At 43.3% G+C, this 16,327-nt stretch overlaps 1 protein-coding gene across 4 annotated transcripts in view; it reads right to left on the minus strand.

The window, feature by feature from the left end:
• Nucleotides 1–16,327, minus strand: part of PLEKHG4 (pleckstrin homology and RhoGEF domain containing G4) — a 103,528-nt gene that overhangs the window by 30,573 nt on the left and 56,628 nt on the right. For all 4 annotated transcript variants that reach the window (XM_062586243.1, XM_062586241.1, XM_062586242.1 and 1 more), the window contains 3 exons: nt 4,425–4,563; nt 1,790–1,912; nt 1,083–1,274 (listed from right to left, as the gene is read on the minus strand). In XM_062586243.1, the coding sequence (XP_062442227.1) occupies nt 1,083–1,274; nt 1,790–1,912; nt 4,425–4,563 (454 nt within the window). The remainder of the gene's footprint in view (nt 1–1,082; nt 1,275–1,789; nt 1,913–4,424; nt 4,564–16,327) is intronic.

Consider the following 16,327-nt stretch of genomic DNA (forward strand, 5'->3'; position numbering starts at 1 on the left):
AGCTACAGCAGACCTGCAGAGCATCCCAAACAAACTCAATCCTTGCGTGGCCTGACAGAGATGTTCTGGGCTGCCTTCTCCACATTCTTCCCTCACAAAGGATGCTTCTCAATGTTTTCATGTTTAGCTGAATTTCCCCCCCCCCCCCCCCCCGCCCCAAGCTCTTCTGGCTGCCAAGGCAGCTCAGAGACTGCAACTAAGTGGCACATACATCTGGTACAGCTTAACTTTTAGTGTCTTATTCTTTCTGGAATTTGAGAACTTCAATACTCAGTGTTTGCACAAGTGTCGAATAAATGGAGCACAGACTCACTGGTCCTTTGTGCTTGCCAAAGTTATATTTTAAAATGCACTTGAAAAACCCACTGTTTATTCATCTGCAGCTTTAGAAATTAAACCATGCCAAGTCCTACTGCAGCCCTGCTGTACGGGTGTATTCACATCCAACCAAAAAGGTGAGAATGCCAGAAATTCAGCACAGTCACCATATGCGTCATCTCCTCCTGCTTCCTAGTTGCTTGGGCCAACTCAGTCTTTGGGTCCCACTGCCTCAGCCACACTCCCCAGCACCCTGATCTGGGTCTCCACTTCCTCACTCAGGCCTCCAAAACTGAGGAATTTGGATATATTTAGGACTGAACAGCAGGATGCTGCTCCTGATGCATCGGACTGAATCTACCACAGCTAGGGAATACAGTGTAAACAGAACACAGGTAGCCTGTGTGGCCCCATGGTCAAGGCCAGGCACAAGTCACCAAACCCCAGACTCTAGTGTCCAAGGCCAACATTACAATGACACTTCTATTCGATACAGAAACAATGTTGGCCTACAACACAGAGTTTGAAATAGCAGACCACCTCCATTCTTAATAAATATGGATATTTCTTGAATATATATCCATTCTTTCTCCAAAATACTGACTTGAAATCACTACAGAAAGCTCAAAGGGGCTTTTCCAAATCATAGATCCAGCTCCTTGTTGGTGCACAAACTGTGTCTCATGTCTTTCATAAACCATCAAGTTCTAGATGGAGTCCAAGCATTCTTACTCCCTATCCCTGCAGCAGATGCCTTGTCTTACCTTGTCAAAGAATTCATACAGCCTGACTGTCTCACAGATCCGATGTCTGTTTTCATCCAGTTGAGTGCAGAACTCCTCCAACTGATCTTTGTAGGTCTGCAGCTTCACTTTGTAAGCATGTACATCCACAGAGGAAAAGTCTTCCCATCGATCCATCTTCTTTAGTGCTTCTTGTCCCCTTCTGCAATATTCCTGAAAGCAAAATGTGACTGCATATGAGCATATGGAGACCTGACACGGATATGGTGGGTAGTCTTCAAAGCCATTAACACCTGGGGTGAATAAGGCTGGGTTTGAGGTTCAAATCAGGTGGGTGAGATGTAGTCTTGGTATCTAACATGATACACGTTAGCCACAGAGCAGCTTGTAAGGCCTGTGGCCCTTTTAAGGCCATAAACCAATTAGGATCAGCACAACACAGCTTCAAGTACCTCACGAGATTAAAAAAAAAATGGTGTTCCATCACAATAGTTACTTTTCTCAAGACTGACAAATGCCCTCCACTGAGCTGGGAGGGAGCTGGTGGCTTTGCATACAACAGGAGGAATGCTGGGAAGCTAAGCAGAGTAAATGAGTGACATGTACGTTGGTGATGAAGCCTCCACCAAAGTCGCCTTAGCATCATGGCTTTGGCTGAGCATGCATGATGCATAGATGCTGCCTCTCAGACTCTGAAGAGTACCTTCTTCCGACCAGACAACACTTACACTGGCAACAAGATCAAATTCTCTGAACTGCTTTTGTGTTTGAAGCAGCATCTCCAAAGAATCATCCAGGTTGACCATTTCCTTTAGTTGTTTTCTGCCAACATTCTCAATCCAACTGCTGACCTAGGAGAGAAGAAAAAATCTCCACTGTTAGTCACTCCATGATACTTGGCAAGGCTATCCTTTGTGTGGAAAGAACAGAGAACTGCTCTCGTAAGGCTGGTCATTTCATTACTGGAAAGAATACGCATATACACTTCGCCCTCCATCCTGGCATTTCAGTGCAAACCTCCTGCTCAGACTTTTCCCATTTCAGGTTACTGAGTAATTGCTAAACTCTCCTATTGCTCATACAACCTTAGGCACAAACAAGGCAAGTAGTTACTTGGACTCTGTTTTGGGTGAGCCATGGTCTGAAAGAAGCTCTGAAACTTGTAAGCTAGCCTGCTATTCCTGTTATTGTTACCCTCAAATGGGATAAAGACCTCTCTGCCACCAGATTTCCTAGCCTGCTTCCCATTTCTGACTGGCTGAAGGACATGAGCTAAATTAATGTGCATGTATGCACAGGTTCTCACCATTTGCAATGTTTCACGGTTCTTTGGGGCTCTCAGATATGGGTTTTCTGAAGGCAGCTCCCCACACAGCCTCTATGCCAGAGTCCAGTCATTGCCATTGTTACAAGTCTATATCCTCAACCATAGGTAGACAACTCATTAATGACAGTGTCCTAAAAGCAAAGCAGACACAGGAGGGTGGGAAGGATAGCACAGCACTTCCATCAACACAGGGTTTGAAAAACAGGGTAGTAAATTTGTCTGCAGTGCTTCATGGATAGCTGTACTTTGGGACGAAGGACACACTAAAGAAGCTTTACTGAAGTGCCCTTTAGCCCTGTTGCTTTGTATCATCAAAATCCATATCTCAGTCTGAACTCATGCTCAAGGAGCAACTTCTATTCACCTCTGATTGTGTTCCTGGGTTGTGAGAGGGTCTGAACCCAGGGAACAAGCCCACAGGCAAGAGGAGAAGATAGGGCTGGATTCCCAGGTTGTGACATACTGCAAAGGGACACATCGCTGCTACCTAGTCCTCCTAGGCAGGTTTAAAAGCAGAAGCAGCTGCTGCCAGCAATGGCTGCCAATTCTGGTCATCTGCAAGCAAAGAAAGCTGGGAGCAGTCAGTTTTGCTCTATTCAATCCAAGAGAGTCTTGCATAAAGCAGATAAAGTCTGGGGGACCTGCCTCTGTGCCCTGTCCTCATTTTTATTTGGTATTAGGAACCTGTGTGTTTAACTTAAAGGGTTCTTGCATCACACTTCTTGTCCTGAACAGACAGCACAGTGCCTGAGTATCTACCTTGGGATGGGAAGGTCATTAAAACTCTTGGATAGGCCTTGGCCTGTGAAAACAACAGGGAGGCTCCAATCTGTATTGAAAATTTGATTCTCTCTAAAGGAGAGTCCAGAATCCTAGAAATGCAATGGAGAAATTGGTCCTAGTACTATCTTTAAAGATAGAGATTCTTAAGGAAAGTTCCACATAGCATACAATCCATACGATATACATCAACACACACAAAGTCGTAAGTGATATATAAAGCTGCTCATTGTTGATGGGTTACAGCAAAGGAGCTTTTCTGCCTGAGTCAGATAAGGGACTCCATAATCTGGAGGTTTAATTCAGTCTTAGGGAGCATATCTGGGAACAGTAACCCTTAAAAAACTGATTAAATATTGTAGGATGCTCAGAGAGCCTGATCTATTTCATTGACTTTTTAGAAGTTCTCTATCCACACAACTAGAGGTTTCAGAAGTCTTTCTGGAAACCAGAACCTGTTTGTTTCAATTGTTCCATGGCAGTAAAGGGTTATGATCACCACCAGGAAGGGAAATATAAGCCCCTACAGAACTGCAGGACGGGAGTTAAGCAAGGCTCTTGGTCTAAGGATAGTATGTTGCCTCTGTCACAGCGATTGAACCCAGAGGCAAAAGGAGTGTGCCTACAGCACATTACATACCAAGGACCTGAGCACCACACAGCAGCGTGTATAGCAAGCAAGGGTGCTGTCATGGAGTAGGTATGAGATACGTAGCTCAATCAGCAGCAGGACATAGGCAAACCATGCAGGATCTACAGGCCAGAGGGACACATGGCCTTAGCAGCAGCTTGTTGCCATCACTCTGCTGCTTCTCAAAGTGGAGAATGAGGAATGGCTCCTCAACATTCTTGGTGAGACGGTACTTTTTCTGAGCAATGTGAGAAGACACCCCACCTCCAGGTACGCTGCCTAGTCCAGAGTTGCTGCACTGTGGTTTCTGAGTCAGAAGAAACCTCACAGATATGTATGGGGTTTCACTGAGCCACACCTAGATAGCAGCAGATTGGGAGAGGTCAGGAGACTTTTACCTGGGATCAGGAGATTCCAGGCAAACACTGACTTGGTTCTCAACACATCTGAAAATCTATCCTAAATTCATATGTTGAGTTGTTCAGGTCTTCTTCCTGAATGTCTATAGAAATCACTCTACAAGAAGACTCTTCATATGAGAGATCAACAGGCCCTGTATCTGCTGTGGGACACACAGTCAGATAGTGGCAGCAGGCAGTCACTAGAACCAACAAACAGGCCTTACCTCCTTAAAACATTCTTCTACTTTCTCGAACTCCATCACGAGCTCCAGTTCCTGGATGCGTTTGTTTGACAACATCACCAGTCGGTGAACGCCCTCATCAACTTGATTATAAAGCACACTAGCGGCATCAAGCGCGTCTCTGGAAGAGGATACAAGTCTGGTCAGGGAGTCTGCATTAGGTTCTCCCCGCAGTGCTTCATACAAACATGAGCTGGCTAACAGCAGCCCTTCAGTCATCCTCCCAGTGGGACTCAAGCAATGGCCATCTCTAGACGGAGAATAGAAGGAAAATTCTGTGGCTCCCTGCTCATTCCTATGAGTCACCACTCTCTGTTTCCAGTGCAGAAGCCTGGCAGGCAGAAGAAGAGAATCCCCTCCCAGCCAGGCTCCTTGCAACATTTTATTCTAAAATGTCACACTTTCAGAAGGGATATTCAGCTTTCTATAAACACAGATTCTTGCATCCATGGGTTTTCACAAATCACAGGCTCAGGCAGCCCCAGTTTCTGAAACCACCAGAAGAAGTTTAAATAAGAAAATAAACAATAAAAAAAGCAAACACTAGGATGCAAATCTCTCCAGAGCAACAAGAACAATATAAAGCACCTGACAGTCTACTCTCCCTCATGAATTTCCACCAGTGAAAACAAAAAAGCAAAGTATATAGCATCCCAGGGCCACAAAAAGTTGCATTTAACAGTGTTGTGCTCAAAGCACTCAAAGACAGCGCTCCCTGCCTTCCACAGGCAGTTGTGCTGACAAAAGCACAAGAGGCAATGCCATGTGGCACTCTTCCTGCCAGCTTGGCCACAAAAGAAATTGATTTCCTGCATGCACAGGCAGGGATGGAGGAATTTAGGTTGGAATCAGGGATTCAGTACATCCTTTAATCCAGGCAAGATGACAAGTATTTGTAAGTTCTCTTCAGATGTTTGTAGCACTTCTCCAGCACATGTCAGAGCAAATTATAGGCAGGATCCAGGAGAGAGGACGGAATTCAAATTCATTCTTTCTTTGTGTTCCTGAACTTGTCAGATTTCTTATGCTTCTAGATTTTTCCTTTTATAAAAAGATTAACTCAACGTACACCTACAACAAAATACAACAACTTCTTTCAGCAGTGCACTAAACCAGAGGCTGGAGTGTCTCTTTGCTTGCCCTAAACCAGCTTCCATTTGCACTTGGCTTACAACATTCTGGCTTATGGCTTTTTTTTTTAAAATCATACTATTAAAATTATTCAAAGCATTGTGAATTGGACAGGTAGCTATAAAAACTATGAAAGTTTTGCTCATGGAAATTTATATAAGCAGTTTAGGATTCAAGTTCAAGCAGCCTTAAGCTACAGACATTCTGAACCTATCGTATGCAAACATTTAGTGGCAACCATCCTGAAATTTTTAGCTGGTATTTAATGGGCACAACACAGTGCAATAGCTCTGGACAACTAGCTCTGCATAGCAAAAATCCACAGGATTCTTCCAGTCAGAATTCCACCTACTGCATATTAGCCAACTTTTCAAACCTCAGGCATTTAGATACTTTTGTTTTTCCACTTCAAAATGCCATTAGACTGAATGAGTTTCTCCACAGGGCAGCCAAAAAACCCAGATTGTTTCTGGACTAAGATTAGCACCACTGCAGTGCAAAGGAGACAGGTTCTCTACAGAGAGTCTTCAAGCTTAGACGGCAAGACCCAAAGCTGTAAGGCTGCTCCTGTGTCTCCCAAAAGCACCCATTAACAAATGGTGATGATACTAGTCTGCCATTTTGTAATCCTTTCCCAGTGACAGATCCCGATCCCAGCCAGGAGGTTTGTAGCAGCAGAGCCATATCCAGTGTCCAAGTTGAAATCTGGAAAGCTTGTTTACGGAGCAGGTTCTAAAGGCAAGTTCCCTTCAGCAGCAGTGACACAGCTAGGAAAGCTAATGAGAAACAGTTCAGAAGATCGCTTGACGTTATATTTGGCAGCAACATTAATGCTGCTGGTTTTTGTACAACAGAATATTTGTCAGATCCTAGTTTCTGATTATGGTTCTAGCACTGACTGCTTGACAGGCAGACATTCTGAGGTCCTACTTTCATGAGTCTGAAGTCCCTGCTGGCATGAATGATCTCTTCTACTGAGGAAAGCATATGTATATACTGAATTCTTCCCTTGCCACTGGCACAGACAAGCCAGCACCTACAATTTTATATGTTACAGGCTGCTAGATGTAAACATTTGCAATTGTTCACTCACGAGATAAAAGATTTTTCCAATCTTTCTCTGAACTTTCAGATAAATTAATTTGATGTTGATGCTACTTTTTTGATGACACACATCAGTAGGGCAGTTTTTTTGCTATGTTTTACTGCAGAGTAAGTTTTTATGTACACCCAAATCCATGATAAGGAAAAAATGCATAGTACCAATATTTAACAAGGTAGTGCAAGACAGTAATCTGACAACGCCATAATTGAAACATGAGGTCCAGCTCTTCTCTTGGCTGACCCCGCATGGTACGTAACCTGATATAGGGAAAGGAAGCCCCATTCCACTCCTTCACATATCTGATGAAGGAAATGGGACTCCAGGAGTCCTGTTATCCCCTCACAGGCTTCAAGCAACTCTCCTTGACAGCAGTCAGTCACAATCTGGGCTGGAGGGCTGAAAGCAGTACAGAATACCAAGTAGTAGACAACATGTTTCCCACAGTCATGAAACATAGGTTCTTCTGAAGACAGCTCTGCAACTACGGAAAACATCCTTAAGATACTGGGTAGGAACAGGGAGAGTTATTAAATTAACCAAGATTTTTTTTAAAAAAATGGAAATATACCTATTAAAAGCTCACTAGCTAGAGGTTAATTCACATGTGTCATCTCTAAGCCTCACGGATAAGACAGGTCGTCTTGGAGCACAACTGAGATCAGTATTGGCCTTATGATTAGCAAACCACTCTGGGGATACTAAGGTTCAAAAATGCAGTAATAAAATACAACTGCTGGTCCATCCACAGCCCAAGGAGACCATCTCAGGTAAAGAGAAAAGATCTGGATGAGTGGTTTGCTGGTGAGACGAACAACTGAAAAAAAATCCTTCCCAAAAGACAGTGCTTTCCTGGCTCCACACATATGCCTTGGCACCAGACAAAAAGCACCTCTGCTTTTTAGATCCACAGAGACATCTTGAACTTCCAGAAAGTCAGAGTCCAAGGTGCATTGGAAGTCTCTACTATCAACAGGAATTGGACAGAGAATCTCAATAGGGCTGGAAATCAGCTCTTGTCTTCATTTGTACACTGGAGGACTTAGGCAATGTATCATTGTTTAAAATTCCTTCATCCTGTGATTTAAGTCATTTTTTTTCTGTGAATGCTTACACAACCTACTGATACACTTATCAGGATATAACACAACACGCTAAAGCTGCCCTTTCTCCTGCTTCTAGCAGTAGTTTTCTGAGCAACTGCACAGAAACCACCAAGAAATATTTCCAAAAGAAAGTCCTGAGGCTCAGAACCCCAGAGGAACTTCACGTGTGTCCTTCTGCTGCCTCATCTGAGTCCCTCCAGCATCCCAAGACCTCACTCCTTTGTTTCAAGACAGGAGCTCCACACTCTTCACATGTTTTGCCTCACCTGGCTGGAATTCATTAAAACCTTAACATCTAGTTGTTGGTCTTCTTTTGCATCTCCAAGGGAACTCCATTCATATGTTGTCAGCTCTTGACAGTTCAATTTTACTGGCTAGACAGGCTCCTTGACCAACACCCATCTTTTACTACCTTACACAGAGGAAAACATAACCCTTTTTACCCTAGTATTATAAAAAGTAGGTAGGCAAACTGAGCCAAACAACAAATCCCTCACAGTCCATGGGAAAGCTTATTTTCTTCAATTCACTTAAGAAGTGCCCAATGGAGACTTTGTGAGAACTGAAAGTGCCAAGTGTGTTCTCCCAACTCTGTATACCTCTCTCCACCTATCTTCAAATGTCCATCCTAAGTTATTTATAGTATACTAATAAACTCAATGATGCCTTGTTACAGCAAGTTCCACAGGAACAAATCTTTCTTTTTCAGAGACAGACTTAAAGTTTTTTTTTTTTTTTTTCATTTTTGCCTTTGACTGCTTTCACAGCAGCTGGAAGTAAACAAAACAAGTATCAAAAATTTGGTGAGAGAAGAAAAAGCGACCTGTAACCAGCAAGACAAAGTGAAACATGTGATTAAACACCCTGAAGAGATTTTGACAATGGCCTGTGCAACTCTGAGGAAGAAAATCAGGGAGCTGTCTGAAGCCAGTGGAAAGTTTTGTCTAAGCTTAGATTTGTTTGGATGCCTTGAAATTTCCCTGCACATGTGAGTGTGGTAGGAAGTCTTTCACTACATTCTTCCACGGTCAAATCATTTGAAGTAATTTTGCATAAGTGGAGAGTCAATATAATTTATAGAAAAAAGGAGTAGCTTGATGTCAGTTTATATTTCCCCAAATCCTGTTTTCATTGGGCAATTATCATTTCAGTGGAAAAGATTCCAAATGTCTTCAGTTTTCTGGAGAAGTGCCCAACTGTTGTATAATGCTAGGGTAATCTTAAACCTACAATTTAGAGAGAGAGAGAGAAAAAAAAAAAAAAGAAAGATATTTCTGTCTGAATCTATCCTTCAAAATGCTAGCCTTGGAGAGTTACACTTCAGTTTTTGAAGCAAAATGCCTGACTTGTGTATGAAAATACATGGCCACTGAAGAGGTCTCCAGCAGAAGAGAAGGAAGAAAACTGCTCTAATCAACAGCAAGAGCAGAAATAAAGTGAGTGCTAAAAGCAGAGCACATCCTCTGACTAACCCTGGTCGATTTTTAAAATGGCAAAAGTCCAAGGATGGAAGGAATACAAGACATACTGCCCTTTGTTTGAATATTTGACAGTGCTTAAGCAAGTTTAATCTAGCTAACTTGCATAGGCAAACCAGCCTCATCTAGTCCTCCACTCTTGGTTTTAACTTCCCTAGAGGATGTCTCTATAGGTTTTGGTAGATAAAGAGGAGGATCTGTCAACTAAATGATTTAAAGGCACGTTCCAAGGATAATACCCAATTCACTTATGCCGATATCTAGACTGCAATCATTTACACAGCCTGGACTATCTTCCAGGCAGAAATCCTTGCACAGTTGCAGGGGGTATATTATATGCCTTTGGACCATTTTGCCAGAAGGTCAATGCACTAGACTTTTCTGGTCCTTAATGTATTTCCGTAGCAACACACCCAACTGCCACATTTGTAACTATCCCATAAAAGGAAGTCGACCTCAAATGCACCTTTTTTGTTCTTCCAAGCTGAAAAGTTTGCATACAGTTGAGGTTATTATCTGAAAAAGCCACAGTGAAGCTAATGCAGGTTCTGCTAAATAAACTGTAATTACTCTCCAGGTGCTGCACACAAATAGCCATGCTGATTTTATTTACCTTATAAAAGCACTTGAGCAGCCAGATACAGTTTTTAGAATGCCAGAGCGTCCCCAGAAAGGCACAGAGGTCAAATACCGAGTTAGGAGCTGCTTGTGAGATACCTGCAATTCATGATGGGAATAGTATTCCTAGCTAAGTCCACAGACTTGACTGAAGCCCTCCTCACCGGTTTATCTGTCAAGCGCATTTAATGGAAACTTTGCTAACCAATTAATAGATAATTGCTTAGAGAATTCTCTACAGAAGTACAGTTTATTTAAATATTTTTTTTTTAGCAGAACTATATTCTGAAGTTTCTTTAAAAGTAATGGGATTGAAGTATATGCTTAAACAAAGGTCCAAGTCTTGTTCCAAACTGCTGCCTCAAATTCCTTTGCCAGTCTGACTTGCATTTGGTTGTAATACAGCTCTGTTCAGACTTCAGTTGATTTTACATTCCAGTAAGCTCTCTAAAACTAACTGGAAGAAAAAGCAGACACCCCAAAGCAAGAAACAGCCTACTTCTGGGGAAAGCTCACTCCAAAGCAGAGCTTGAGAGAGGATGAGGCAACACTGCTCTGGGAGCATCAACCTGTGATTTTCTATCATCAGCTGTAAAAAGTTATCTACCTCCAAATCTCATGCCATTTACATTAACCTATTTCTTTATGTACTTGTTACCTAGTTGGCTGCTCAGGTGTGACAGCTGTGTTCCTGGAGTTAGTATTGCCATGGTTTCCAGATGCCCTGGTTAAATCTACATGCATTGCCATTTAAAGCTACAAACCTGTTTCCCTGATAATCCCTCCTTTTATACACTCCCCATCTTTATGGTGCAGGTAATGGCAGCAACTGTGCTATTAACTACCGCAGCATTAGAAACATCTACCCCAACTCCACCAGATGATAAAAAACAGTGCTTGTGGGACAGTCTGAGACTGAGCCAGGAACATCAGATGGTTCAACGAACATCCTATACTGGAAACATTTTGCAATTTTTTCCACGCTGTTTTTGAACGGTTTAAACACATAGTGTCATAAAGTACCTAACACCCTGTTGGCACAAAGATCGCAAACAAGATCGCTAATAAGCAAGACAGTCCTTTTGTCAAATTCCCTCTGAATCCAAGACGACTTAGGACACTGACAGAAGAAAACAAACAGCAGAAGGGGAGCTAAGGTGGGGGGATCATCTCATGAAAAGCCTTGAAGAACAGTGAAAACTGACTTACCTATAAAGATCTCCACAATCTTTTACTTCTCTGCAAATACCACAACTGGCTCCACATAGCACTTCACACAAGCTCCGAACAAAGCTGGCTCTGCACTTCTCTATGTGCCGAGCAACAAGGTTTGTTTAATGCGAGCGCAAGTGCTTCTCACCAGACAAAAACCACCATGCAAACACAGGGAACAGGTTAGACTGTAAAGAAGATGAATACCAAGCACCATGGTATGTGTTTGGATAGAAATGTTGCTGTGCACTCCTCCCTCTGCCTGACACAGCCAAATAAGAAATGGAAGAGCACTGCCACCTCGGCACTGCTAAGGGCCAAAGGTTTAGTGCTTGTCAGCATCTTCTGTGTCACCCATGACAACCCAGAGGTGTCTTGTGCAAGAAAGTTGCGAAACTCTGAGACCAGCATTTAAGTGTAGCTCTTCACCTCACTTCAAGCGATAGCGAGAGTTTGTCTGAACCAAAAGATGAAGATGCCACGAGAGACATACCAGCTCAGCACTGAAAAGTGCATCTCAACACAGCATGTCAGGAGTATGCACTATGGAAAGGTGGTAGCATTAGAGATTCCCCAAACTCCAGAGAGGTGGGCAGATGCGCTGGAGTTGGTTAAGTAGCCAGGAAAATGGCATCACTGAGAGGGACACACGCACTGCCTTCTTTTGAAGCACGTGCAAACACACAGAGCAGCGACCATCGCATCAGGCACTACACAGAGAAAAACAAACATACCTCTAAAGATGAAGTGAGAAGGGAAAAGATGTTAATACCTTCAATGAGGATTTCTCAAATGCAGTTTGCCTGGCCATGACCACCAACGTAGAGTAGCAGTTGTCATCTAGCAGGTGCACACACCTTCTGCCTTCCAATCCCACACAGCCTCATCAGACCGGGACCAAACCACTGGACACTGTCTTCCCTTGCCCCGCCCCCAACTTGTCTTGCATTTTGCATGGCCAGCTCAGTCTTACTGCCTCTACGGCAGAAGTTCCAGATGGGGCTGACGCAGTCCATCAGCAGCTCCCGGAGCTCTTGAGAGCTTGCACGCTGTCTACTGGAAGGAGCTCGTTTGCCACTTTGCAGAGCAGCACATGCTTGTAAACTGTCTTGGAGCGTGAGTTGCTACTATTAGGAATCTGACTAGTCCTACAGCAACACAGAGATAAACATACTGCTTCATCGACAGCAGAGATCCCTAAATTAATTGGCTAGAGCTTAAGTGATTTCAAGCAGATCTAGTTGCTTGATACTGCAGATGGAAGTGGGGGTAGAGAAGGGTCATCATCATCAATCATCTATCTTAGATGATTTAACTTCCTTTTGTTGACAGCACCACCAACGCAGCTATTAAGTGTTGAGAGTGGAAAGACCGTTCTACTCATCTGCACTGATCTTGCTCACAGCACAACATGCAGCTGCACTCTGGTACCAACTGTGGAAAAACATCGAGGTTTTAATTCTGAAGGCCTTAAGGCGACAGATTCCATCACATCTTTTGGACAGATGTTCCAGCTGTTACTTTTGTCCTATCATATGCAAAAATCTTCTCCAAACTAAATTCCTAAGTTTCATAGCTTCCTTTCACTGATCTCACTCTGCAGTCAGGTTGGGTGGCAGTACCTACCGCGTGGCTTCTCCACAATCAGATCATGCAGAGCAAGAAAGTAAACACAAGGGCTGGAGACCAAACAGTGCCCAGCCTACACACGGACATCCAGAGTCAAGTGAGCAAGCTGTGCAGATTATGAATGCTCCAGTACATGTTAAAAATGTTCCATATACTAACGCATACACAAGATGGCCCAGAATCCTTTGCAGCCAGGCACAAGTACAGTGTAGTATGTTAGCTGTAAATTCAGCCTCTTTGTTGCTGTTATGAAGTCGGGCTGTTGGCTCACCAGTGTGTCCTTTGGAAACCTGGCAACTTGTTGCTCAGGAAGTCTGCTCTGCGCTGCCCATTACCTCTGTCCTGCTCGGATCCCCACCCAGGACTTCCAGGCAGATCACCAAGCCACTCTAAAAATAGTCAGCTCACAAAACCAGCTCTTGGTCCCAGCCACTCCACCCTTAAAGTACAGAGACTATATTGCCTTCTGCAAATAAAGGGAGAATTTACTCCTCCATCTATTTATAAGCTGCTTATTCATAGTTTGCAAACACAAATTCTTTTCAGTTGAGGAGGTAGGGGAAGAGATTTTTTTTTCTTTCTGGTTCGATGTTGTGCAGTGCCAAGCACCCAACCTGGTAATTCCTTAACCATCTGAGGCTTCCATCTTTCCAGTCCTCATATCTAGACTTGTGGCTACCTTGTCTGCTGACACACAGAGCATGATGTAATCCCGTTCCTCTGCCACACAGAGAACAAAGGTGTGCTGATAAAGCCCAGCATGCACCGGGTGTATCCTGATTCTACTAGCATACAGCACCTTTATACTAATATAAAATATTTTCTTTACTCTGCTCCTAACTCATGGCATACCTGGACGACGAAAGCCATCACTGGATACCTTGTCTGGGCAAGTGCCCCCAGCTTTTGGCTTTTCTGGCAGAGCAGCGATAGTGAGAAAAGCAGTGGGAAATGTTTTGCTAAAGACAAAGTTAAAAGCCTCTCTGTCTTGTTGCCTAGCCCCTACACTACTGATTCTTTAGTAATAGCTCATAATGCTGCTACCTGGTTTCTAGCTGCTTTTCAAGGCTTATGATGGAAATGTTGGAGAAGTCTTCTACATCTACCACAAAATAAACAAGGCATTAGCACATCTTTAACAATTGGCTTTGTGAGTTGCCCCCAAGCCACAAGTTAGTCGATCAATACACCAGAAGAAAAAGATATACCAGTCAACTTTTATAGAACATAAGAAAAAGATTGAAACAAAGACTTCCTGTCCAAAAGTGCAAAAATTGAACTGATGGATCTCTCCATGGCATTTTTCCACACTTACCAACAGGAATTTCAGCTAGGCTAATAGCTCTGCATTTCAATCACCATAAAGGCTGGAACAGTAAAACCTGGAAGCTTTCATTTTTTGTGCTGACAGGCCTGAAGAAGCACTGAGCCTTCAGTGCAACAGAGGGTGTGACAGTAAATATGCTAGGTTTAAACTCATTCAGATCCACTAATATTAAAGAACTGGCAATGATGGTTTTAGCAGTCCACCTACACTTTAGGCGACCAGTTTGCGCTGAAGCTATCATGGCAGCACTTAGGGAGGCATCACAAAGATGCTAATACTAGCTCATCAGCACTAACCCCCGTGTCAGCTTTAGGCCAGATTCAGCCTGGCCTCTCAGGGTTAAGAGAGTGGTGTGGGACAAGCTGAGCATGCCACATTCCCTTAGCTGATTCCCTGTTGCAGGCTGTCTGCAGGACTCCTATTCTGGTAACAAAACTCTTGTTAGCTCCCAAGGAGTTCAGCTCAGCCCACACATATGCAGTGAGCTGGTACCAACTACGCATGCACTCAGCTCTACTCAAGAACAGAAGGTGTAATTTTGGTTGCAAGCACAGATGTTCAGCATCTCCCACAGCTCATGCTGGTCACTGCATCCTGGAGCACCTGGTAAGACTCTACGGAGCTGGGAAACTAGCTGAGGTCCAGCAGGATTGTTTGGACGGGTCTGCTGTTCCCTATGTGGACTTGCAGCTGGATGGGTAGGGCTAGCTTTTATGGTGGTAGGGAAGAGAGTATGGAGTCTCCTGGTCAGGTCATGCTGGGAAACAGAGAGAAAGTACAGTTACCAGCAAAACCCACTGCTGTGGCACGCTAGAAAGGCTGCTACGGTATCTCTCCTTTACCAGCAGGGACTCCCAGAGGCTCTTAAATCATCTGTCAGAGAAACAAACACATCTCTGATGGGAAATCAGTTTCTACATGAAAGGAGCCATGCCTATAGTTAAGCAAATCCCCTCCAAGGCCTGGGTCAGGCATAAGCAGCAGTGAGATCCCACTGTTCTGTGTCACAAAACACTCCAAAGGGCGTCTTGGCTCTCTAGGAAGGCAGAGGAGGGAAAGATGCCAAAACTAACCCCCGAGGGAGAAGTTTCATTACTAAAGAATGACTAAAGCAAGTCTTGTTTGCTATGTGCTCCTGAAAAGTATCTGGCCGATAACATCTGACTCCAGAGAATGTAAGTCTACTTCCTTGCTTATTTTAGCATACACATCTCTAAGTTGCAGTCAAGCATTAGTTTCATGTTTTCAGATGGATTTGTCTGTCTCTATTCTTACTACTTTACATTTTTCATTTTGCTGTGTGAAGCTACAAACTAGCAAGAAAGTAAAGCTGGGAAGTTGGTAGAATATAGCCTCTGCAAAAGAAGCAATTAAGTCTCTTGCTTTTTTAATCCCACAGTGATGGTGCAGCTGAACCAATCTCTTTATGCCTCTAAAAAATTTTTTTTTTTTAAATTGCATATTCTAACTTTAGCCCCACACCTCTGGTTGGAATATTTTAGTTACCTACAGTTAAGAGTTCAGAAAACTCATGATGTTACAAACCTCACCTCCACTACAACGCAATGCTTTGACAGTTACCTGTTCACAGCTGGCCTTTCAACTTCAGGCTAACATGTTTTGACAGTCATAACTTTCTGCTTGTCTCAGGCTTTTGCACCTCAAGACAGAAACGACTAAAACAATGCAAAATGTGATTAACTCAAGAACTAAAAGGAGGCTCAGAAGGATTAAACAATTTGACCCTCTTCTGTAAATAATTTAGTTTTAAGTACCAGATTAGGAGGAAGGGGGACAGGAGGGATTAAAGTGTTCGGTGCTGATCAAAAGCTTACAATTCAAAGTTCAGAAAAGCAACACAATCAGTCCCGTTGAGTGCACACATGCAACCACTTGTACTCTGTTTTCACATGTCACCAGCAAAAAATTTAGCCTTGGATCCATGTACATCAATAGTGACTCCATTTTAGTCTTCTAACCTAACTACAATATACTACCCTCCTTTGATCCTAGGCATTACAGAAGCCTTCAAAAACATGGACGTAAGCCTAAACCTTTACAGAGTTAAAGTCCAGCACTTCTAATATCTGCACACCAATTTAGAGAAAAAGAGCTAAACAAGCAAGTGCAGAGCCATGGGGAATCTAAAACCAGTGCCTTACAGAGAGTTTTCTAGTCAAGTGATAGAGCTTGCTCCCATCTGAGAGTAACTTGGAACAGTAAGGACTAAACTTCTTTAGTCCTCTACTCTGCATCTGAACTATAAGGCAGTTAGGTATTTC

The sequence above is a fragment of the Rhea pennata genome, chromosome 13 (genome assembly GCF_028389875.1).
Source record: "Rhea pennata isolate bPtePen1 chromosome 13, bPtePen1.pri, whole genome shotgun sequence".
NCBI classification, from domain to species: domain Eukaryota; kingdom Metazoa; phylum Chordata; class Aves; order Rheiformes; family Rheidae; genus Rhea; species Rhea pennata.